We start from the raw sequence: 25,637 nt of genomic DNA on the forward strand, positions 1-25,637 counted from the left end.
AATTCATTTATTTTTCACATCCAACAGAACTTGTTAATACATTTTTCTCACATAAAGCATAAGTACATATTTGTCAACAGTTACAAATTCTGAAAAATTATATATATGGATAAACAAATGATAGGGTGGAAAAATACACAAAACGGTTTGAAGTTTAGAAAATGCAGGAGATGGGGAGGAATGCTGAAGAAGCAATGTTTGTAGGGTACATTCCCCCCAAACATATAGTAAAACAAAATATACATAAGATATCATTGATAATTTACTTTGTTCATGAAATTCAATTTACAAAGCGAATAACACAAATTACGAATAAGAACCTAACTAGCCCTAGACAGACACCCAGACAAATCCAAATTGTAAGTGATAATTTGTGTACATTTTGTTCTGCAACAGATTCTGGAGCGTTATTCCGAATGGGTTTTGGCTCCAATAAAGGAGACGTATATAGGGGCACGTATTTATTCATATGATATGGATACAATTCATGTATTGTAGGTACATATAGTCGGCTCTTATGATATTTCTTAGCTGTTGCATGTTTCTGGTACTCATCTAATCCCAAACAAACCAGAAACACGGAGGGAATTCAAATTTGACAATTGGGAGCGCCGCGCCGCAATCATGTAATCCTAGGCCCAAAGGGTCCTACAATAGACACTCTACAAGAAAAGGGTTTAAGTTTTTTGTTTGCTTAATACTGAAAGTACAATCAGGAATGAGACAAATATATAAGTGAAATTGAACTCATTCACCATTAATATATACCATTAAATCTTTGATGAACTTTAGCAGTTCATAGTCTTTGATTTTGTGTATGCGATCTTCCCCCAAGTTTTGTCTGACCAACTTCTTTAATTTTTGGATTTGGTTTTGTCTTTGTTTTGCTTTGGTTTTTCATTCAAAGAAACGCTACACCAACTCCCTGAAAATGAGTAAAACACACACACAGACAAATACACACATAAAAGCCAAAACCGGAAATAAACAAACAAAGCCAAAACTGTAACACGGTTTCTGCATTATCAGATGTTTTATTTCATATTATTTGATTTGATTTCTGCATTTTTCACAAAGTGTATACAACGTAACAAACAAGTTTCTAAATCTTATCAGAAGAAATCCAACACAAAATGAATATAGATATAGTAAAAACAATGAAATATTGTATAGGTGAGGTATAATCACACACACACACACACACACACAAAAAAGGGAAAATCATTAATTGTTCAACTGAAATAATACAAACAAAATGAAGGAGAGCGTCCTCTTAAGTTGAAAACACCAATTTGTGTTCTCATGATGTGAGATAGGGAGAAGGGGAAGGGGGAGCAAGCAAAGAATATAAGCCATACTGGGAAAGCAATTTAGTACATTGTAGTATTAGAATTGACATCAAGGGGAAAGTGAATCCGTAATGTCAATTTACTTTCAATGCAGCAAGGTACAACAGTAGATAGCATTTACTATTTCGGCTTTTTTTTTCTTTATTTTTGTGATTAAGATAATGTCCTCTCTCTCTATATGGAATGAGAAATCATCATTCATGATCAGAAGTGTTATCACTTCACATATTTGGAATGGATATACACGTACGTGGAAACGAGCAAATCAGAAGGAAATCAATATTTAGTGACATTTTAAGTGTAAGATCAATGGAGATTATCAACGATAAGTCCTTAATTTGACTTTTGCTATGGATATCCCAAAGAAACTATTCCTACTTCTCGCACGATTTTTCTCAAATGTTCAATTATCGACGAAAACTTAGGCCTTTTGAAAGCAACTCGCAAATAGAAGTTTGGCCTTCCTTTATAGAACCTGTGATTTTTCAAGAATTACACACCCCATATTTCCATATAAATCCGCTTTTCTTTATACTTTACGTTTGCGAATGCTATTAACTCTGTGAAGAGTCGCTGATCGCTGGGTTTCTTTTCGTTCTGCGGCGAAGGATGATGAAGACTGCGACAAGGATGACGATCACGGAGAGCAATGCCAGTCCTATTGAATTGAAGACTGCCCGGTAAGACCGTGTGACGTCATAGATGTGACCTTGATGTCGAAGAATGATAGATATGCAACAAAATGAATTTCGCAAAAATCGATTTTGCATTAATATTGACCAACCCAGGACAGAAAATCAAATACACATTTTGTCTAACTCATGATAACTTCGGAAGACTGTTGCCGGTTAATGCAGCAATGTGCTGAACAAAACAACAACAACAACAACAACAACAGCAACAACAACACGAGGAGTTTCATGGTTGCAGAGGTGGAACAGAGGTTAATCGGCTTTCAATATCAAACAATTAATCTTCATTGTACTGTATCTTCCTGGCTTATACAAAGTACTATATCAAACAATCCGTTGTGTTCACGTGGTTCAAGACGTCCAAATTGGAAACCACATTCGTGATATTCAGCAGTTCACAGCGTTTTTCACATTCGCGTTTGTAAAGGCAGAGTTTAAAAAATGTAACCGTCCTAAACCCCTCTTGATTAGTTTATAATTGTTTTCACCTGATGCATACTTCTTGAACGTTTATGTTGCTAAAAGTAATTGTATGACTCGACCATAGACTGACAACGTAATTCGATCAGAACATGCACGTACCTGATAAAGAATCTCCGATCAGAATGCCAATACCGTTCGCAAATGACGTAAAGGAAAAGGCAATCGGAAAGTTTTCTTCATTTGCGACAGTTAACTTTGTCATCACGCCTCCAATTGAATCAAACGTGAAGACAGTGAGACCTTGAGTGAACGCCATGAGCGCCTGGTACAAATAGGCGGCGTTCACTGAACTGATGAAAATGGTGACATCGCAAACTGAACAGCAGATTATATAGACCAAGATCAAGTCAAACTTTGCGTAAATTGCTATCAACAGTCCAAGTTTTCCGAGTACACCTCCAAAACCAGCGATGCTCGCGAGATACACAGCCCGCGCTCGTTCTACACCGAGGGACTCCGCCGCGGGTATTAAAAATAGCACCCACGCGTATATGAAGAAATAACCGGAGATGAAACACGGAGTAACAAGGGAGTAGATAGGTTCTGCGAAATACACAAACTTTTTCTGTCCATTTCGAAGTGATGAAAATCGTGAAGCTTCTATGTCACCGTTCCTCGAATCAGTGATAATATTTTTCGATGACTGTTTGTCGCAGGCATTAGGAGTGGACAGGGTTCCTACTGAAGTAGAGGACTGGCTGTCAATGCTCTTCAAAATACTATTGTTTTCTTTTGTAGCAGTGGGGTGCACTTGGAGCGTCTTACCGTCTCTTGGTGGACGGATCGTCAAGGCACATGGCACAGTGTGTAAGCACATTCCTCCAAGGATAAGAAACGCGCCGTTGTATCCGTAAGCTGTTAATGACCACTCCACTATGACTGGCAAACAAAATGCCCCAATAGTTACTCCCAAAGTGCTCAGGGTGTTGAAAAAGATGAATGACTTCGTGAAGTACTCGTTGAGAGTAATGGTGATTGTGAGAAACATGATGGACATTCCAAATCCTTTTGGCAAAGAGAAAAAATGGTAATGATTATGTACAGTCTATGAAATCTAGAATACATGTAAAGATGAAAGTTCTTGGTGCATGGTATTACTAGATATGTCAGACAGACATGGTGACTGCGAAACCTCCAACTGAGTGATAGCAATTCATCCAATGTCTGTATACCTCGACTTATGAACAATTTCTGAAGACTTGCGCCACATTGAAAGAAAATGGAAAATTCAGCTAGCAGTCCAAATAAGTGTTCTCATTCAAACAAACTGCTCTTTGCTCACAGTTTTGATTATGTTATAATAGTTTAGGAATTTTCTGGCGATTTTCCGTCACGTTTTAAATGATTCCATTGTGTTATGGAAGGCTGATTAACAACATCAAGATCTTCCAAGCACAGTTATCACAAATCATACACAGACATATCCCACATGCCAGTCACTGATTGATTAAACGACTCAATGACTGACTAATATATCGGTTGATGTATTGAAGGGTTGATTGATTCATTGATTGATTGATTGATTGATTGATCAATCAATCAATCATTCGATTGATTAATGGGATGAATTATTTGAATGTTGATTAATTTGGTACCACTACCACATTAATGAATAACTGGCATGCATATGGTATTGATGTGTCCGTGTATCGTGAAAACTGTGCTTTAAAGATCTTGAAGTAATTACACACTCTAATTCTCACCAATTAATTTAGAAATGAAGTCATACGATAAAGCTGACAAGAAACATCTCAGACTATCATAACATAATCAAAGCTGTAAGCAAAAGAGGAATGTTTGAATGGGAGCACTTATTTGGAGTATTTGGCGCAAGTCATTTTTCACACTCTGGACAAAGCGTCAGTGTTCAGCAAAGCGTGAACAAAAATTTGTTTTGTTGATTGCACTTGATAGATAAGACTATTTGGCATCCATAAATATGAAAAAAAAAAATCTTCCAAATATTTTGAAATGTAATTTAGACAATTTTTTTCAAAAGTGTACAATTTTTTGGGGATACGCTCTGTGTATACTTCAGCTATTTTTGGCGTAGCCCTGTAGCCCCAATCCCTTGACCTGCGATGTGCGGTGCCTGCTGTTATAGATTAGACCAATGAGCTTGAAGTTTCTTGATTAGATGCGCCATGCATGTACACTGACACTGACTGCTCTGGTTTTCTAATTATAAAAAGGAAACCCAAAGTCCATGCACAAATGTGGATGAGTGAAAGCAACAATACTACACATCAGTGTACGATTGAGGAAAATCGGACAGTAGATTTCGGTGCCGTCATCGACCGATAAGGCGACGACTTCACTTCGTGATGTCATTGACAAAAATACAAAGATTAAATTAATAATAGAGAGGCTCTTATAAAGCGTTCATTCTACCTAAAAAGATACTCATGGCGCTATAGAACAGAGTACATATCGTATCACGTTACAACAGTATCACAGAAAATAATAAGAACAATATACAAACAAACAATATACGTACACATATACATACGGGTAAACAATTATCAATTCAAATTAAAAAGGTAGGTCTTAAGAGTCTTTTTAAAACCATCAATAGAAGATGCTTGTCTAAGAGATTTTGGTAGGCTATTCCCTAGTTTTGGGCCTATGTATGAAAAAGCACGATCCCCCAAATTATGCTTGATTCGAGGTACCTGTAATTTTAAGGAGTTTGATGAACGGAGATTTCGTGGTGGTTGGTGAAGATGAAGAGTATTTTGAAAGTAGGCAGGGGCAAATTTGTGCAATGTACGGTAAAGAAGAAGAAGAATGTTGAAGTTAATACATTTTTCTACAGGGAGCCAGTGTAGGGACTGAAGTATTGGGGTAGTATGCACAGTTTTCTTGAAATTGAAATTGAAAGAATATTCAGCATTAAATTTTCACTTTTCTAAAGCGTAATGGAAGGATGCTTGTTTTACCTTTTTTCTATTCTTTTAATTTCGAAAGCAGGGGGAATGTTTCCCTTATCATATTATCAGTAATATGTTGATGGATGTGTCCTTTTCATGAAAAACGAAAATTTGTGGAATTCTCTGTATATTTTCAATTTTGTAAAAATGACGTGTATTTGGCCATACTTAACGGATGACGGCATTGAAATCTTATAGATATAATTATATAACTTTTCAATCAATGGTCCGATTTTCCTAAAGCTTTCACTGATATTATGATCCGATATTTGCTGTTTTCACTCAAGCCACATTTATATTTAGGCTTTGAATGGTTTCCTTTAAAATCAGTTGACCTGAGGACCCTGTCTATTGGAATTCAGTTAAGGGTTAACCTGTTAAACCGAAGAGGAAGCCGAGGAGTGGTAGGGTCCGCACCAGCGGCACACACATCAAGGGCACGGCGCACATGAAGCTACCACTGATGACTACAAATCTTGGTTGTACGACCTTCATCAGTGAATACGCGAATGGGCCTGTAAACGGTGTTAAACGGTGAAAGAAGTGATTGAGATAAATAAAACAGATTGTCTAGATACATTTTCGTATGTCTACACAAGATATGCCTGAAATTCAGTCATAAGAATTTGGATTGAACAGTGCTGTAAAGGAAATATTTTTAAACCTCCCTTCATGGAGCAAAGTATAAAACATAATTCAGGTCACGTCTGGTCGTTGTTCACGTCTAAAAAAAAACCGTTTAAGTTTCTCGTCTGAAATTGCACACTCTGTTCTTATTTCATTCAACCTTCCAACTCCACTGAATCAATATCTTAACATAATATAAACACATACATCTTTCAATTAGGCCGATTACAAAAGTGTGACCTACAGTTTAGTAACCATGTTCAGATGTTATTGAGCATTACAACATTTTGCCTGTATATTATATATAACGTGATAGGAATAGGTGGTAGACGTAGGTACATGGTTTAGGACATTGGGAGAAAGGTAAGTTAGATTCAGAATTATGGTTGCACCTGTAAGTACCCACAGCTTCATAAGATCTTGAAATGGAATACTAAATAACCTGTAACGACTTAAAATGACGGCAAAATAACATGAAAAAGACGTCTTTAAGACATTTTTTAAAAATATATATCAAAAACATGATGTGTAAATGACATGTTTATGATATTCTGACATGACATCTTATCTTTAAAAAAGCAATTCACACTTCATTATAAGAAGCGAAGAAAAAAAAAAAAAAAGAGGAACAAAAATACCCGTGGATAAAGACGGAACGTGAACCGAGTGCATACTCAGCGAAAACTGGGACAAGTTTTACCCCCGAGCTATACCATATGCATCTAAAATGTTGCTCTGCGCACAGCACAGTATTGTATTGGGGATATCAAGAATTAAGGATGATTTTTTTTTTTACAACAACAAAGCTCCAAATTGATTTCATAGTGCTATTCATTGTTTCGTCAATTTCTTTTAAATCATTACGATGCAGTACCAAAATGTAATTGAACTGAAACTGAAAACTGAAGCATCAGAGAACTAAAAAAAAAAAAAAAAGGCAGCTCTATAGCGTAATAGATGGTGGAGGGAACCGACAAAGGATTTATCGAAATGATAGGTTTACGAGCCGACGGGAAAGGAGAATAATATTTGAGTAATTTCTTAACATACCGAGAAGGGACAAGAGCGCTGAAGGCAAGCTGCATATGAAGGCGATTGTCTTGTAGTCACTATCGAAGCGAGAGACCATATCTTCTATCAGCACTCCAAAAGATTTTGCTAGCCCGCCGTCGAAAAGTAAAATGCAAAATTTGCTCAGCAGAACAACGTATTTCCAGTGGTCCTCAGAGTCTTGTAACGAAACATTTTGAGTTGTCTGTGAGTGAGCCATCATATCACTATTCAGTGCCCGATCAATCTGAAGCTGATGTCTTCAAAGTTGAAAAGAATAAGGTCCCTGCACGGACAAATACACCAAACAAATACACCCGCGCGGCAGGGTATTCCTATATAGTTCCTGTAAGCCAGTTCACAGATGTAGCAACCATGGCAACAGTCCGCAAAAGCTCAGAACCACAGACTTTCAAAAGAGGGATTCATCCTTTGATTAGCAGAGCAACTGAAACCAGCCATGGAGAAAGTTGTCCGTGGTACAGCACTAGCTTTTGTTTTGATTTCACATTCCTAGAGGCATCTATAGCTCATACACGAATATATCATATTGATAACATAGTTTTTGGAAAAGTCCTAATCAGTACTTCAAATACCTCAGTTTCAATTAAACTTCATGTGAAGGTTGTAATGACTTGTAATGGCTTTTATCTGCACATGCTCAGATTGTAACTGGGGGTAGTGAAGCAGCTTGTTGTCCGAGCGGTTTATGACGACAGTAAGTAATTAAATCCCATGATGCTTTGTAAAGCCAAACCGCAACTCTGAATGAACTCAAGCTAAGCTCTGACCTGTAGCCTAAGAAGCTAAGCTGTGTGAAATTTCGTCAAGTGCCAGCCCCACCCTGAGCTTTACTGAAAGTCGCTCTTTCGACGTATTTAAGGGAAAGTGGGGTGTTAAAGCGGACCATCGCCCGGATCTTGGGCTCGTCATATTTCTGTAACAAAAATGCACCTATTTTTTTTTTCTTTTTCTTGTAAAACGGGGTAACATTTGGTTTGATCTACAAAAACCATAATCAATTTGCTTCAAATTCCCTTGGTTTCTTGAAAAATGCTTAGGCTTATTAAAGGATCCGTTTTACTACTAAAGTAGGGTAAAATGGAACAGACACGGTCTGTGGTACGTCAACACCCCTTATTGTAGTGTAAAACGTATACAATAACATAGGACCCTTGTAATTTGTGTTTGCCACTGAGAGTAGTATTCCCTTTCTAACAGTATTCCCTTTCTAAAGCTAATCCATATTTTTAAACTATTGAATGAATGTCTTTGGAGTAAATGCATCATGTATTGTTTATGAATAATTGGGCATAGATCAATATTTTGTTCATACTCGTTGCATTTGGACTCTTTGATTCCACTCCAATAATCAATTACTTTTCACTTATTAAGATATCTAACAGCGAATTGAATAAAATCAGTGATATTTTGCCAAAACATAGACACTCCAAGAGAACGTGACTAAACGAGTCTGTTGCAGAACAAAATGTACACAAATTATCACTTACAATTTTCCATTTGAAAAGATTATATCTATAGGGTAAAATACAATGAATGTACAACTTTAGCTGTGTTTATTACCATTATTATGCAACAGTATGGCTTCACGAGTAAGCCGCTGAACGATTGCTCTTTCAAGAGTTCTATATGTTTTCCCGGTCAATTTCAGACTTTTGTCATTCAAATTCATTTACCGTGCATTCAAATTCACATAGTGCACGCACACAGATATATTCGGACATTCAAATTCAAAATACGAGCGATCAATTTAATTTATGGGCGTTCCATTTCGTTTTCGTGAAATCAAATTCACAATTGGGCGTTCAATTTCCAAATCAGAGCATTGCATTTCCTACTCGTGCATTTAAATTCACGCGATAGTCATGTGATAGTCTCATTGAGCTTATTTGGAGCGTTCAATTTCATTTTCAGGCGATCAAGTTCCTACTACTGCGATTAGTTTAACGAGGAAAATTGAGTAGAAGACTTTTTTTTAAAGAAAGGAGAAATAGCACACACAACCAATGAATGCTTGCATATAGTGTAATCATTGTTTAAATGTTATGCTTTGTTCTCTGTTCATGTATTCTTTTTTCATCTCAAGAAATTTTAAATTGCAAGGTCCAATCGGCAGAGCATCCAAACAACGCAACGACAATCTAATCATATTTCTTGATGATACTGCATGCATGCTGACAACGTCCGAACACTAATCACATAATGGTAATTCTTATTTAAAGACAAACTGACACACAATGACCTCACAAAGTCCCACAAAAGTAAGCAAATAAGAGAGCAATAAACAACAAATAAGACGTATACAATGTTCATGTTATCAGGTTCAATGTAAAGCCTATATAGTCAAAATTGTTTTTTTTTTCGAAGGTGCCAACCAACCTTCAGTATCATGCTCGTCTGTAGGCATATACAGTGCCTAATGTTTATATGTTTGTTTCATTTTCCATCTAAGAAGATGACTGCAATAGCTGGTCTTCTATCGGGTCCAGTTGGATATAATGTATAAGGACCACTTCACCGGGTTAAACACTCTGCTCTTTGCGATAAATAAATGAAGTGGGATCTTTTGCATGGATGAGCTGTGACTCTGTCACACATGGGACCTCCATTTTATGTCCTTTCAGGGGGACATGTGCCTGTATATTCATTTTCGTGAAGCTCGAGTTCATATCTGTCAATGAACAGGTGGACCTCTACTGCAAAATGAATAATCATCATAAATCCCGATATATTCAAAGCTAAATGAAAAAAAAAAAAAACCCACAAATACACGGCCCTAAACTGAATTAATTCCGGCCTTCTTTTAAATTGAATGCAGCTACAGTATTTGGAACATGGTTGCCTATTTACGAATTTGAATGACCGACGAGATTTCGTCGCCAGCTTGACATGAATTTGAATGCTCATTGCAGAAATGCGTCCTCCTCTCTTAAATTTGAATACTCCGATGGTGAATTCGAATGACCGGATTTTGAATTCGATTGCTGATTCAGGGCTCCGAGCGTGGAATGCGTGAAATTGAATGCTCGGAAGAGGTTCTTTTTGCTTTTTCATTTTTCTATTTCGTTATCTATTTATCTTCTATTTCTTTGGAATAGAGAGGAAAGTGAAAATCCAGCCGGAACCCTTGTCAGTCGTATTCATGACGTGGTCTTTAAGGAATTAAAAAAAAATATGGGCTATGAGCGTAACTGCTGCCCGTTAATAGTTATAGGTTTTGGCTCCAATAAAGGGGATGTATAGTGGGGGCACATATTTATTCATCACATATACAGTGACTTATGATATGGATAACAATACTATATTGCATTCTAGGTACATATAGTCGGCTACGTATTTCTTAGCTGTTGCATGTTTCTGGTACTCATCCATTCCCAAACAAACAAGAAACACGGAGGGAATTCAAATTTGACAATTGGGAGTGCCGCGCCGCCATCATGTATATCATAGGCCATTACAATAGACACTCTACAAGAAAAGGGCTTAGACAAAGTTTTTTGTTTGCTTAACACTGAGGGTACAATCAGGATTGAAACAAATATATAAGTGAAATTGAACTCATTCACCATACACCATTAAATTTTTGAGATTCATTGCAATGTATAAACTTTAATTACATGTTCACAATGTGTACAGTCAATGTTACAAAGGTGCAATAAGAAAATGAATCCTTGTTCACTAAGAGCCAAAATCCATTGTGATATTATATGTTGCTTTGCATGAAAACAGAAATCAGAGAGGTGAATAAGTGGATATTCGCAACTCTGTTATGATATGACGTACAGTGCTGAGAGGGCCTATTTACTATAACTTCGTTTTTTTTTTCTCCCCAGTTTTTTTTTTTCCAATTAAGACCTGTTGTCGCATATCCTCCTCAGAAGAAAACTTCTTCTTGTGCCGAAACATTTCGGTAATGTGAAAATTAGTGAGATTTGGTGTATAAAACACACTTAGTCAAACAAGGTTGCAAATTTGTGTTTGTAACGCTAAACTTTAGCTGTTCGTATCTGTTTTCCTTTTGTGTGTGCGCGATTTTCCCCTAAGTTTTGTCTGACCAACTTCTTTGATTTTTTTTTTCCTGCAAAGAAACGCTACCAACTCCTTTAAAAATGAGTCAAACTCAAACACACTCATACACACACAAACAAATACAGAGAGAGAGAGAGAGAGAGAGACACACACACACAGAGTCACAGACACACACACACACACACACACACACACACACACACCAAAATGCAAAGACCCAAATATAACAAATCAAAACTGTAACACTGTTTCTGCATTATTATCGGATTGCTCGAATTATTGTTGACTACATGATCTGAGATAGGGAGAAGGGGGAAAGGGAGCAGGCAAAGAATATAAACCATCCTGTGAAAGCAATTTAGTACATTGTAGTAAAATTGACATCTAGGGAGAAGTGAATCCATTGTGTCAATTTATTTTTGACAGATAGTTTTAACTTATGAATGCAGCAAAATTACAACAGCAGATAGTATTTACAATTTTGGCTTTCCCCATTTTCTTGTGATTATGATAATGTTCTTTCTCAATATGGGATCAAAGATCATCGTTCAGAAGTGTTATTATTTCACATATTTGGAATGGATATACACGTACGTGGAATCAGAAGAATCAGAAAATCAATATTCAGTGACATTGTTAGCGCAAGATTAATGGAAATTGGAAATTATCAATGATGTGTCCTTAATTTCAGTTTTACTATGGATATCCTAAAGAAGCTATTCATATTCCTCCCACGATTTTTTCAAATGTTCAATTATCCACGAACGTTTAGGCCTTCTGAAAAAAAAAAAAACTGCTATGAAATTAACTCGCAAACAGAAGTTTTGGCTTTCTTTATAGAAACTGTGATTTTTGAAGAATTATACACCCATTATTTAAGTCCGCTGTTCTTCATAAGTTCCACGTTCAGGAATGAACGCTTGGGAATGCTGTTAACTCTGTGAAGAATCGCAGTTTCCTGGGTTTCTTTTAGCTCGGCGACGAAGGATGATGAAGACTGTGACAAGGATGACGATCACGGAGAGCAATGCCAGTCCTATTGTATTGAAGACTGCCTTGTAAGACTGTGTGACGTCATAGATGTGACCTTGATGTCAAAGAATAATGGATATGCAACAAAATAAATGCCACAAAAATCGTTTTTGCATTTGGCTAACCCAGGACAGAAAATCAAATTGTCAAATACATGTTCACGTTTTGTATGACTCCCGATAATTTCGGAAGACTGTTGAAGGTTAATGTAGCTATGTGCTGAAAAAAAGCACAAGGAGATTCATAGTTGTAGAGGAACAGAGGTTACTCGGCTTTCCATATCAAACGATTAATCTTCATTGTACTGTATCTTCCTGGCCTATACAATGTACTATATCAAATACAAATAATCCGTTGTGTTCACGTGATTCAAGACATCCAAATTGGAAACCACACTCGTGACGTTCAATTGATGCTGAAGGATCCATACTTTTGTCATTTCTTTTAAATTTTCACAGCGTATGTAAAGGCAGAGTTTAAAAAATGGAACCGTCCTAAACCCTCTTTATTCATTTACAATTGTTTTCACCTGATGCATACTTCGTGAGCGTTGCTAAAAGTAATTGTATGACTCGATCATAGATTGAAAACATAATTCGATCAGAACATGACACGTACCTGATAAAGAGTCGCCGATCAGAGTGCCAATACCGCACGCAAATGACGTTAGGGAAAAGGCAATCGGAAAGTTTTCTTCGTTTTCGACAGCTAACTTTGTCATCACGCCTCCCATTGAATCAAATGCGAAGACGGTGAGACCTTGAGTGAACGCCATTAGCGCTTGGTACAAATAGGTGTCATTTACTGAACTGATGAAGATGGTTACATTGCAAACTGAACAGCAGATTATATAGACCAGGATCAAGTCAAACTGTGCGTATATTGCGATCAACAGTCCAAGTTTTCCGAGTACACCTCCGAAGCCAGCGATGCTTGCGAGATACACAGCCCGCGAACGTTCAACACCAAGGGACTCCGCCGCGGGTATTAAAAATAGCACCCACGCGTACATGAAGAAATAAGCGAAGATGAAACACGGAGTTACAAGAGCGTAGAGAGGTTCTGCAAAGTACACAAACGATTTCAGTCCACTTCGAAGTGATGAAAATCGTGACGCTTCTATGTTACCGTTCCTCGAATCAGTGGTACTGCTTTTCGATGACTGTTTGTCGCAGGAATTAGGAGTGGGCAGGGAGGTGTCTGAAGTAAAGGACTGCCTGTCAACGCTCTTCAAAATATTATCATTTTCTTTTGTGGCAGTGGGGTGCACTTGGAGCGTCTTACCGTCTCTTGGTGGTCGGATCGTCAAGGCACAGGGAACAGTGTGTAAGCACATTCCTCCAAGGATGAGAAAAGCACCGTTGTATCCATAGGCTGTTAATGACCACTCCACTATGACTGGCAAACAAAATGCCCCAATAGTTACTCCCAAAGTGCTCAGGGTGTTGAAGAAGATGAATGACTTCGTGAAGTACTCGTTGAGAGTAATGGTGATTGCGAGAAACCCGATGGACAATCCAAATCCTTTTGGCAAAGAGAGAAAAATGGCAGATCAATTGTTATGATTATGTACAGTCTATGAAATCTCGAATACATGAAAAGATGAAAGTCCTTGGTGCATGGTATTACTAGACATGCCAGACAGAATGGTGACTGCGAAACCTCCAATTGATCGAGTGATACCAATTTATCCAGTGCTTTTATACTTCGACTTATGAACAATTTCTGCACACGGAATTGTTACTATACACTTCAGCTATTTTGGGCGTAGCCCTGTAGCCCCAATCCCTTGACCTGCGGTGTGCAGTGCCTGCTGTTACAGATTAGACCAATGAGCTTGAAGTTTCTTGATTAGATGCGCCATGCATGTACACTGACACAGACTGCTCTGGTTTTCTATATAAAAAGGAAACCAAAGTCCATGCACAAATGTGGATGAGTGAAAGCAACAATACTAGTGAACACATCTGTATACGATTGAGGAAAATCGGACAGTCGATTTCGGTGCCGTCACATTCACTTCATGACGTCATTATTGACAAAAATATAAAAATTGAATTGAAAGAATATTCAACATTATATTTTCACTTTTCTAGCATAATGGAAGGGCGCTTGTTTTACCTTTTTTCTTTTTTAATTTCGAAAGCAGGGGAATATTTCCCTTATATTGTTAGTAATATGTCGATGGATGTGTCCTTTTCATGAAAAACGAAAGTTTGTGGAATTCACTACAAGTATATTTCTAATTTTGTAAAAATAACGTAATGACGTGTAGTAGGCCATAGTTACAAGGATGCCGCATTGAAATCTTAAAAATATACAATTTTTCAATCAATGGTCCGATTTTCCTAAGGCTTTCTCTGATATGATCGAATATTGCTGTTTTCACTCAATCCACATTTATATTTGGGCTTTGCCTGGTTGCCTTTAAAATCAGTGGACCTGAGGAATTCAGTTAAGGGTTAACCTGTTAAAGCGAAGAGGAAGCCGAGGAGGGGTAGGGACCGGACCAGCGGCACACACATCAAGGGCACGGCGCACATGAAGCTACCACTGATGATTACAAGTCTTGGATGTACGATCTTCATCAGTGAATACACGAACGGGCCTGTGAATAATTGTGTTAAGGGTGAGAAAAAAAAAATCATTGAGACAATTTACAGAGACTGTCCGGATAGACCTATTTATGGTCTACACAAGATGTCCACGAAATTCAGACATTCGAATTTTGATTAAACAGTGCTGTTGAGGAAATATTTTTAACCTCCTTCATGCAGTCAAGTATAAAACATGATTAATATTCATTCTATAAGGAAATTAAAGGTGCATGGTACCGGTGTTTTAGTCAAATGTGTACGCGGGCGCACGGCGCAAGTTTCCTATAGACACCTACGCTATCGACTTCTCTTTGGCGCTTACGCTTTGGCCCACTTTCCCGAATCTGAAGAAGTCCGATTCACTGTAGTCAGTGGTCCGATTACAGTTCGGTTCATGATTCGGCTGAGGAGGATGACAGCTTAAGCAAACTTCTTTTGTGATGTCATAATAACAAGCACATATGCACGCACCCTGGCATTACTACAGACTGCGCGATGCGCAAAGAAGACAACAAAGTCAACGTTACTTAGCAACACCTACGCACTTTACTCTTGATGACAGCTCAACTTCGGTAATCTTCGTATCAATGCTAACGGTGATCGGCAGTATCATCAACAGCGCCATCTATACTACCGGGACTATGCCCCTTTAAAGCGAAATCACAGCTGGTCGTTGTTCGCGTCTGAAAAAAGTACAGTTTCTCGTCATAAGTATGGTTGAGGGGTCTAGATATCGCGCACGAAAATTTGAAATGCTCTTATAATAGACGTTATTCCATAATCGTACCTGAATTTCTCAATGAATATCACGAAAATGCAGAAAAATCACCTCCCAAAATCTCTTGATGATACGATGACAGAGTAGTGCGCTGTCGCCGTTTGTATGTCGGACTTTTTTTTACGCGTTCAATTTCTCGGGGTATGTAAAGATCGCGCAGCTGCCCTCTGTAGTTTCATGCGTGAAAGTGTCTGCCCCTCTGCGGCTGTAACGTGCTCCGGCTTTCGTAGAATATTTTTTCACTTGATATTAAATTTGTCCCTGTTAAGCAACAGCAGTATTATTATTGTTATTATTATTATTATCATTATTACTATTATCACCACCACCATCATCGATCATCATAATCATCATCTTTTTTTCTTTTTTTTTTTTATGAAGCAATGTCATGCTGAAAGTACAGCTCGATTCTTTTTTTTTTCTTATGAATGCACTGTCATGCTAAAAGGACAGCTCCATTTGATTTTAATGAAAGTAAGTAAGCAGTGTATGTTGTTTTTTTTTTCGGTGCGTTGTATATTCTTTACGAATGCACTGTTTCTGCTGAAAGTACAGCTTGGTTTGATTTCATTATAATTGTGTTTTGTTGAATCGTGGATTCTATGATACATGTGATTTGATTTATCATGAAACTGTATTGAATATGGAATCAATAAAAGATTATGGAAAAAAATCATCATCATCATTATCATTTTCATTATTATTATTATCACTTCCACCACCATCATTTTATCACTCTTATTATCATTATTTTTATCACTGATATTTTCATAATCTTTAATGATTTTCATTCATAAAGTTTTCTTACAATATTTCTAATCACTTTAGCCAATAATATACACGTAATATAAAATGGAAAAAAGTAAAATATGAACATATATTTTGTGTGTGTGTGTGTGTTGTGTGTGTGCTTACCCATTCGTCACCCTCTCATTTTCGTCACCCATTTGTCACACTCTCATCTAATTTTTCTTCAGTATCATTATGACCCTCCCCTGTCACAAATATATCACAAGTTAGCGCAAGAAATCACAAGCAAATTCAAATTGAAATCACACTTCACTTCGATACACTGAAATATTTATTCCTTTGTAATATTATAATCGTGTTAAAATTTGACTTAAAACAACATTTATTAACAGTATTTCAGCGTAGCTGGCAGCATACATTGTTCTTGTGTATGATGACGTCACGTGGTAAACGATCGATCGAACAAATTACGAATTCTATCGACTACGAACGAGACAAGCGAGACGACACGTCTAGGCTACAACATCCTTAGAACAGATTTTAAGGTTAGGTAGGTAAATTACAAGGTAAAAAATTGGAAATTTAGTGGAAAATTTGTTGGAAATCAAAATTTCTTACCTGCTTCCTTCTCATGTTGGGCGGTAAGTCAGGTATGTTTATTCCATGGGCGTATCGGCAAATTTTGCGCTTAGTCCTACGCGTAATATCGCTTGCTATACGCAGTTACGCTATGCGCGATCATTAGGTCCCTGCGCGAGACCTAGTACCCTTACTATATAAGGTGTCAGATATTGTACACTCTATTCTTATGTTATTCAACCTTCCAATTTGCATTATGAACTTATATTTTCATATTTCAATCAGGCTGTTTACAAAATATGACCCAGTTTAGTAACCATGTCTTTGAGCATTACAACTTTTTTGCCTGTATATAAAAAACGTGATACAACAGCCTAGCAACTATAGGAATAGGTGATAGACGTTGCTTGGTACAGGATTTAGGACATTAGGCGCAGGGTAAGTTAGATAACCCACAGCTTCATCAGGTCTTGAAATAGACTACTAATGAACCTGTCACGACTTAAAAATGACGGCAGAATGACATCCATTTTCTTTGTTTATTTGCATCAAAAAGACGCCTTTAAGAGGGACATATTTTGTTTTCTGTACCAATATACTTTACAAAATTCATTAATTGACGTGTAAGCAACATGTTTATGATATTTTGACATGACATTTCATCTTTATAATAGTAATTTAAACGTTGAGACATCTTTAAAAAGTTTTTTCTGTACCAATAGACGTAAAAAAGTAATAAACTGACGTATAAACAATGTTTATTTGACGTTATTCTGACGTGACATTTTGTCTGTAAAATAGTAATTTACATGTCATTAAGACGTCTTTGTATTACCACAGAGACGTCAGAGAAACGTCCCAAGTGTGACGTCTTTTGGCCGTCTTCTATTTGAGCAAAAATACATTTTGACGTCGGTGTGAAACGTCTAAATGACGTCCGTTTTCTTTATTTACTTCAAAAAGACGACATAATCATGACTGCGTCTTTTTGACGTGACGTATATAACGTCTTTTTTACGTCTTCCATTTGAGCAAAAATACGAAAAGTTGACGAAAGTTCACGACGTCTTTCCCACGGCAGCGCTGATGTGAAATTGACGTCATTCTGACGTGTCTCTGCTATCAAGGATGATGGAAAACGAAGAAATCTTAATTGAACAAAAAATACCCGTGGATAAAGATGGAACGTGACCCGAGTGCATATGCAGCCAAAACCGGGGCAAGTTTGTCCCCTGAGCTATCCCATAATGCATTTAGAGCGCTGCTCTGTGCACACGATGGGCGTAAATCCAGGGGGGGGGGGGGATGGGGATGTATCCTCCAAGAAATGGAAGAAGGGGGATGGCCTGTAAAATCACCCCCCCCCCATGAAATTTGGATAAATGGAAGAAGAAGAAGAAATCTGATTGTATTGATTTCAGCGTGTTACTTTACGTAACATGCCGAGCTTAACAGTAACCTATTTTTTTAGGATTTGTAAACGTACTTTGTTCAAGCTCTCGGTCGCTTCGCTCGCTCGCGAAAATAGTAATACTCTGTATCGACATAAAGCATGGTCAAGATATTGAAACCCCTTCATTTCTTTAATCACTGAGCAAAAGGTGATGATTCAGTCAGGGCTACACCTAAGGGCATACACAGAGATGATCAGGGGCGTTGATCCGGATGCACGTCACGAGACAGACACCCACGAGTCATACAGCTCATAAGTCATACAGCCTGCTAGTTATACAGCCCACGAATGCGACACTAAGTAGATAAATCCCACGCGTTCCACATCAAGTCAAATAAGCCCACGAGTTATACAGCCCATGAGTTCGACACTACGCACAAAAGGCTCACAAAACCGACACTACGCAAACAAAGCCCAAGAGACCGACACTATACGCAAACAAAGCTCATTGCACGAGCCCGACAATACGCAAACAAAGCTCACGAGACCTATACTAGACAAAAGAGGCTCACGAGACCGACACTAGGCAAAGAAGGCCCACGAGACCGACAAAGTGCCGTGTGACGGCACTGGACCGACAGGATGAACGGCGCCACCTATAGACCAATTTATTGTATAGGGGGTCCAGATAAGGCATAAGGCAGATATGAGAGATGGAAAAGGAGAGTTGCTATTACCCCGTCTGTTGCCCTCCCTCACCCCCTTAACTGTTTCAGATCTTTAATTGTGTGCGTATGTGTGTGTGTGTGTGTGTGTGTGAGTGTTTGTGAAAAAAATAAACAAAATTCAGTAGAAGTGTGCATGAGATTTTTCCACATAAATTTCGAAAATGCCCAAACCCCCTCCCCAAGGGCGTCGATCGATGGGGGGGGGGGGGGTGAGTAATTGCGCCCCCTGAAAATGATAATAATAATTCCCGAGATGTGGGTTTTTTGGGTTTTTTTTGATAGAAAATTTTCCAAATATTTCACCCAAAGTGTGCACCACATTGCTGAACTTCGATTCCGAAAATGCACAGTCTCTCTCCCCCTTCGGCCCTTTTCCTAAAGACTTAGTACACTTTTAGATTGACGGATTTCCAAATGTTTCATCAAACGTGTGCACCAGGTCTGTCACAAAAGTTCCGTCGTGTGGGAGATGATATCTCCTTCCTTGGTTTCCCTTTACAACTTTAGTACACTTCGGGGATTGACAGCCTCCCGAATTCCATCAAAAATATTTTCACGAAATATTTTCATTTGAATTCTAAAAATACAAAAGCTCCTCGGATGCATGGGAGTCTCTCCTGGAGGACCGGGGGGGGGGGGGGGAGGGTGTTGAAGCAAACACATTTTGTCCCCAACCTAATTCCCGAAATGAGGAAAATGTGTTTATATATACATATATAGTTTGACCTCGATTATCCGGCCATGTCGGGACCGGCCCTCATCCGGATAAGCGAATTGGCCGGACATGGGAGACACAATGTTAATGTATATAGCTGCCGTCCAAGCTGCCGTCCCAGTGCACTGGCAGCTAGGCAGGTAGCGTACCCCGCAACGGTGGTTCTTAATATGGTGAATTTATAGATGTTAGTTCTGTCGGGAACATTGTACGTAAATCGTGTGAGTTTTGTAGAAATTGTAATTGAGTTTAAAGTCACTGTTTTTCTCAATTTTTGGATGAACAAAAAAAAAAAAGTCCTTCACTGCGTGAACGCGTCCGGATAATTGAGATTTCCAGATAAAAGGAGGCCGGATAATATTGAGGTCTAACTGTATAATTATAGAAAACTGTCCAAAACTTTTATCCAATGTGCAACATGTCGTTGAATTTCGATTCTTAAAAATGCATAATCTCCTTCGAGTGGGAGGGGGACATCCCCATTACGTCGCTTTCCATACACTTGATTGACAAATTTCTGAATACTTACAGTATTCAGTCAAGAAGTGTGCATCAGATCTTTTCACTTCAGTTCCAGTCCTCTTTTGATTTACCTTTTCCCGGCTGGGATTATATCCATTGATTTAGACTCTGCACACTTTGGGGATTGACAATTTTCCGAATATTCCACAAAAGTGTGCATCAGATCGTTCTATGTCGGTCTTAAGAATGCAAAAGCTCTGTCGTGTGGGATGGGGCTACCCCCTCCCACACCTTCCCCTTTCCCCTGACAATTTCCATGTATCACTTTGTAGGCCTACACAGTGATGTCGAACAAGCAGAACAAGAGCTGAGATACCACGATTTAGTCATTCAATTATCTGTGAATATCTATTCTTCTTACTTTGTTGAAAAAAAAGCCAAAATTTCACCAAAAGTGTGCACCAGATCGCTGTATTTCAGGTCGAAAAATGCCAGATTTTCCTCGATCTGCCACACCCGTCCGTGACCCTCCCCCGCTTCCTTGCACAGATTTTCCAACTCCAAGTCCCCTCCTCCTCCTCCTCTCCCCCCCCCCCCCCCCCCGCCCCGATCGTGAAAACGGATCGACGCCCTGCCCCTCCAATAATACCCTTTCCCCTCTCGGTCGTTCCGCTCTCTCGCACATATTTTCATAGTTTGGCCCCACCCCCCCCCCCCCCCCCATCATTAAAACGGAACGACGCCCCTGGGGATGGTTGCTTTAATTCGCTGACATCAAGAAATTTGAGAAATCCAATAGATATAAGGAAATATCTACTACATTATTACAATACAAAGAAATGGATATCCATATTACCATTTTATTGATTTCATTTCATTTCATATTTTTTTCATGTATAGGTCTACACATCGCGGAAAGACTTCCTTTTGAGACAGCCACTCCAATCACACTAGTACTAAATCAGTGCAGATCTATGACCTATACAACTCTACCTAGCCTAACCTTCCTTGCGATACGCACGGATGCACGCACTCACTTTTGGGTGGCTGTCTCTAACGGAACTCATGCCCACATCGCGGGCGTGTGCGTATTATATAGGGCGTCGCTTCGGTTTTGAAAGGAGGTGTCAAAATCAGCTGTCAAGCAAAAAGAAAAACAGAAGAAAAGAGAAACGACATAAAAGTCTTGATATTTTTGAGAAGCAAAAAAAAAAGAGTTTTCATATTTTTTTGCTGCCACTTCCCTCCCACCACCTTATTATTTCATGCAAAAAATTTGGGGATGCAAACATTCACTCCTTGTATCTTCTGCCCCTCCCCCCCCCCCCCCAAAAAAAAAAAAAAAATGTGGGGGGAGGGGGGCAGCGTCCCACCAAGCCCCCCTCCCCTCTACGGTTGCGCCGGTCCTGTGTTTAGGCTTGTAAACGTAATTGTTTTGTGATGATTATCGCCGATCACGGCCACCCCTCCCCCCCCCCCCTCCTTGGTACGGATTTACGCCGGTGGTGCACAGCACCTAGGTATTGGGTATTGGCGATACCGAGAATTAAGGATGATTTTTTTTTTACAATCTATGGGCTCGTGATTGTTATTCAGAAAAAGGTTCAAACTGACTTCGTATTGCTATACCGTTTCGTCAATCAATTTCTTTCAAAATCATTACAATGCAGTAACAAAAAGCATGGAGATTTGAAAAAAAAAATAGCAGCTCTAACCTAATAGATGGTAGCCCTGTGGGAAGGACCGACATACGAGTTATTGAAATGATTAGGTTTACGAGCTGACGGGAGAGAAGAATATGTATAAACGATACTTACCGAGAAGGGTCAAGAGCGCTGAAGGCAAACTGCATATGAAGGCAATTGTCTTGTAATCACTATCGAAGCGAGAGACCATATCTTCTATCAGCACTCCAAAAGATTTTGCCAGCCCGCCATCGAAAAGTAAGAAGCAAATTTGCTCAGCAAAACAACGTATTTCCAATGGTCGGTGGAGTCTTGTAACGAAACATTTTGCGTTGTCTGTGAGTGAGCCATTATATCGCTCCGCAGTGCCCAACAGTCCGAACAGAAATCATTACAATTGTATGTCTTCAAATAAGCCAGTTCGGAGTTAGCTCATGGGCACATTGGTACGAATGACCTTTCTTTTTTCTCAGTTGGCTAGGGGCACTTCACTCGTTTTCAGAGCAACATAATGCATAAGCTTTACGTAACAATTTATGGGATTCATCAATCCCGTTCAAACAAAGAATAAACTTGCGTAGACCAGATGAGCAGAATGATCTGTCAATTCACACTTGAGAAAGCATCCATTTCATTATTTTGCACTGGATGTATTGACAATCTCTTTCTATTAATTGATATTGCCAAATACCACTTTTGCTGTCAGGTGGATGTGCTGGCAAGCGGCATTTATAAGGATTACATGAATAATCATTACATGACAGATGCTTATCCCAGTAAATTTAAAAACCAACACGCCTGTTGGTCCGAATGACCTTGTTTCTGCTCATGCGCAAAGTGGAACTCCGAACTGGCTTATTCGAAACGAACAGCAATTGGTGTTTCAGCAAAGAAAAACAAAAACAAAACAGGCAAGTACAGCTAGGGCATTCCTGGCTTGTGTAAGCCAGCTCGGTTAGCAACGGTCTGCGATGACCTCTACATGAAAACGTACTGCATGGATAGCGTTTGTTTCAGGAGCACATTCCGATTGGCATCTATAGTCCATACAGCATGAATATGCATGTAGCATAGTTTCGAAAAAGACCTTTTATTTTTCATCGAGGTGGGGCAATTTGTCAGTCAGTTGTAATAAAGACCTAACCAAATTTTTCAAATATCTCAGTTACAAGTCAATTTCCAGGGAAGGTTGTACAGACGTGTACACAATATGTAGGCCTAATTGTTTATATCGGTACGCTTGTTCAGGTTGAGAATGTGAAGTGGCCTGTTGTCAGAGAGGTAGAATAGGAAGGTGATAAGCTGTGATAATGAGTGCTTGAATACATTACATTCTCTTGATGGTATATACCTGTGGTGTCAACCAGAATGACTGCAACAGGCTATATATGTGGACCTATCATTTCAAACGCTGTAGCTTTTTTTGACCATAAAGAAGGGGGGGGGGAGGGGGTGGCTTCCAAATAAAAAGAAAAGATTATTCAAGGGGGTTGTGAGTCAGGTGCATTGCTAATGCCGGTGCACATATCAATCATGTTAGAGACAGATTGAGGCTACCCCACCCCAAGTTATGGCTAAAATAGACATTAACATGAAACAACAGTACCCAAGCCAAACAGAAATATTCAAAGCTCACGCTACGTTGTAATAGCCAATTAAGTCACAACTCTCAATGAACTGAAGCTATATAAGCTCTTATGTCTATGCGTCAAGACTCAATTTGTGTGGAATTTCAGCCCGACTGATTTGATGAAAGTTAATCTTATGATTGGAAAAGTGGGACAAAACAGACCACTCTCGTCATGATACAATAAATTGTATGTAATAAAAGATACCCCTATTTATTCTGGTAGCACAGTATAGGATTTGATTTGATTTACAAAGGTCCCAATCAACTTTCTTTAGAATATTCTTGGAAAAAATATAATGCTTGATTGATGATCAGTTTCACTCCGCGAGGGGGTAAAACGGACTTATACGTTTCTTGCAATATAAGAACCGATCGCGTATCAAAAGAGGGCTTATTGTTGAAAGAATTGATAACCTTTAATGTGTAGTTATTTCTTATTGTTTTTTTGGGGGGGGGGCGGAACAATCGGTATTTACAAACAAAAGTGAAAATGCAAGCATACAGATTAGAATGAAAGTAACCAAGATGTAACTAAGTTACCATTTTAATCAATAGCTGTGAAACAACAAAAGATTAACGATCTGGAATAACTATTTTTATCTGGCGCAATTTATGCTGAAACAGACTGAAAGATGCAGACAAGAATGAGTCCTTGTGAGAAGCATAGCTAATTCCATTGGGGGTCAACTTCCATGGACAAATTGGCGTTCATCGAAGTAAATGAACATCGATTATTCAGTGTTTAAAACAGCTATTATTCTATTTGTTTATATTGTTGCTTTACGGAGGAAATTAATTATTCATGATATCAAGGACAATATTAGCAAAATGATTAAATGTTTATAAAGGGACGTGATAAGGTATACATAGTGGGATTTCGAAAAATATGAATGCGCAAGACATTCTGGAATAAAATGTGGGAACTGAGCTCTCAGTGTAATTCAAGCATGTCGGAATCTCACATACCTAGTTAAGATATTGATTGAAAGATTATTGATGTAAGTTTCATTCACAAATGTGGCTGCTAGATCATCACTTATTCAAACTTTGCTAAGGCATTCGCCTATGCGTCAAAATATCAAGGGGGAGCGGAGGGGTTGGCAAATTATTAGCACATTATTTCTGATTCAATTCTTTAAGAGCAAGATGAGACCTGCGTTCTATTACATTCTTTCGCATTTGCTGCCTTGCTTGATCATCAACCTGTCTGTTCTATTTCCCGCAGTTCTGCTCTTGTACTGTATATAGTCATGCATTACTAGTCATTATAAAATGGGTTCAAGAATGTAGCCAATTGGAAGCGCTGAAATGAGTCACGTGTGCGTGCGTTAATTTCTCGCTGTAACATGCACGGCCTGACGTCACAATGTTTACGCTAGCAGTGCGCACTCAATCAGTTGTTACAAGTGCGTCGCGCGCTACTATACGCGCTGTCAATCCTGTAAACAACTTCTAGTTCGGGCTGCCGGCCGGCCTTTCTTGTGCATAACATGTGGCGGGCGTACGTATACTCTTATACGTAGAGTACTTATAATGTGCGGGATTTCCGAGTGCGTGTGCGACGTGCGTAAATGTTTGGGACGAACATCTTCGGACATCTTGACTCTTGAGCGAGTTCTACATGTAGCTGACTGGTATTGACCCACAAAGGTACATGAAAAATGCTGTTAGTGTTCGACCCATTTTATAAAACAAATGATGCACAGGATTATTTCGTGACGTTAGTGGAGATGCAGCTCACTCTCGGGTATTTACAATGTAGTGCATGTTTCACCATTGTAAATACCCTCGAGTGCGCTACATCTCCACTAACGCACTCTCACCTGTGCATCATTAAGACGATCGCACCGATTTGGTTGAGACCTATAACTTCAGGTTTCTATTTTTTTTTTCTAAACTTAGGGACCAAAATTTCAGCATGATTCATTATTTTTATGCCGCAATCCCGCAAGCCTATAGTTCACAAACTAAATTCTAAGAATTCCATCCTCGAGTCTTCATAAGCAAACTGCATGGCTAACAGATCATCACTTTTTAGAACTCTTCCAAGGTGTTTTCCACATATATTCCAAATTAGATGAAAATAAGGCAACGACTTTATATTCCG

At 38.7% G+C, this 25,637-nt stretch overlaps 1 protein-coding gene across 1 annotated transcript; it reads right to left on the bottom strand.

The window, feature by feature from the left end:
* Nucleotides 1-1,815: 1,815 nt before the first annotated feature.
* Nucleotides 1,816-22,143, bottom strand: LOC140242528 (monocarboxylate transporter 3-like). The gene is made up of 5 exons (XM_072322269.1): nucleotides 22,033-22,143; nucleotides 14,681-14,821; nucleotides 13,498-13,737; nucleotides 5,829-5,969; nucleotides 1,816-2,058 (listed from the first exon to the last, which is right to left on the bottom strand). The coding sequence occupies exons 1-5, from the start codon at nucleotides 22,109-22,111 to the stop codon at nucleotides 1,904-1,906; spliced, it is 756 nt and encodes a 251-aa protein (XP_072178370.1). The 5' UTR covers nucleotides 22,112-22,143; the 3' UTR covers nucleotides 1,816-1,903.
* Between the last annotated feature and the right edge of the window lie 3,494 nt (nucleotides 22,144-25,637).

This window comes from Diadema setosum, chromosome 2 (assembly GCF_964275005.1).
Source record: "Diadema setosum chromosome 2, eeDiaSeto1, whole genome shotgun sequence".
Taxonomy (NCBI): Eukaryota; Metazoa; Echinodermata; class Echinoidea; order Diadematoida; family Diadematidae; genus Diadema; species Diadema setosum.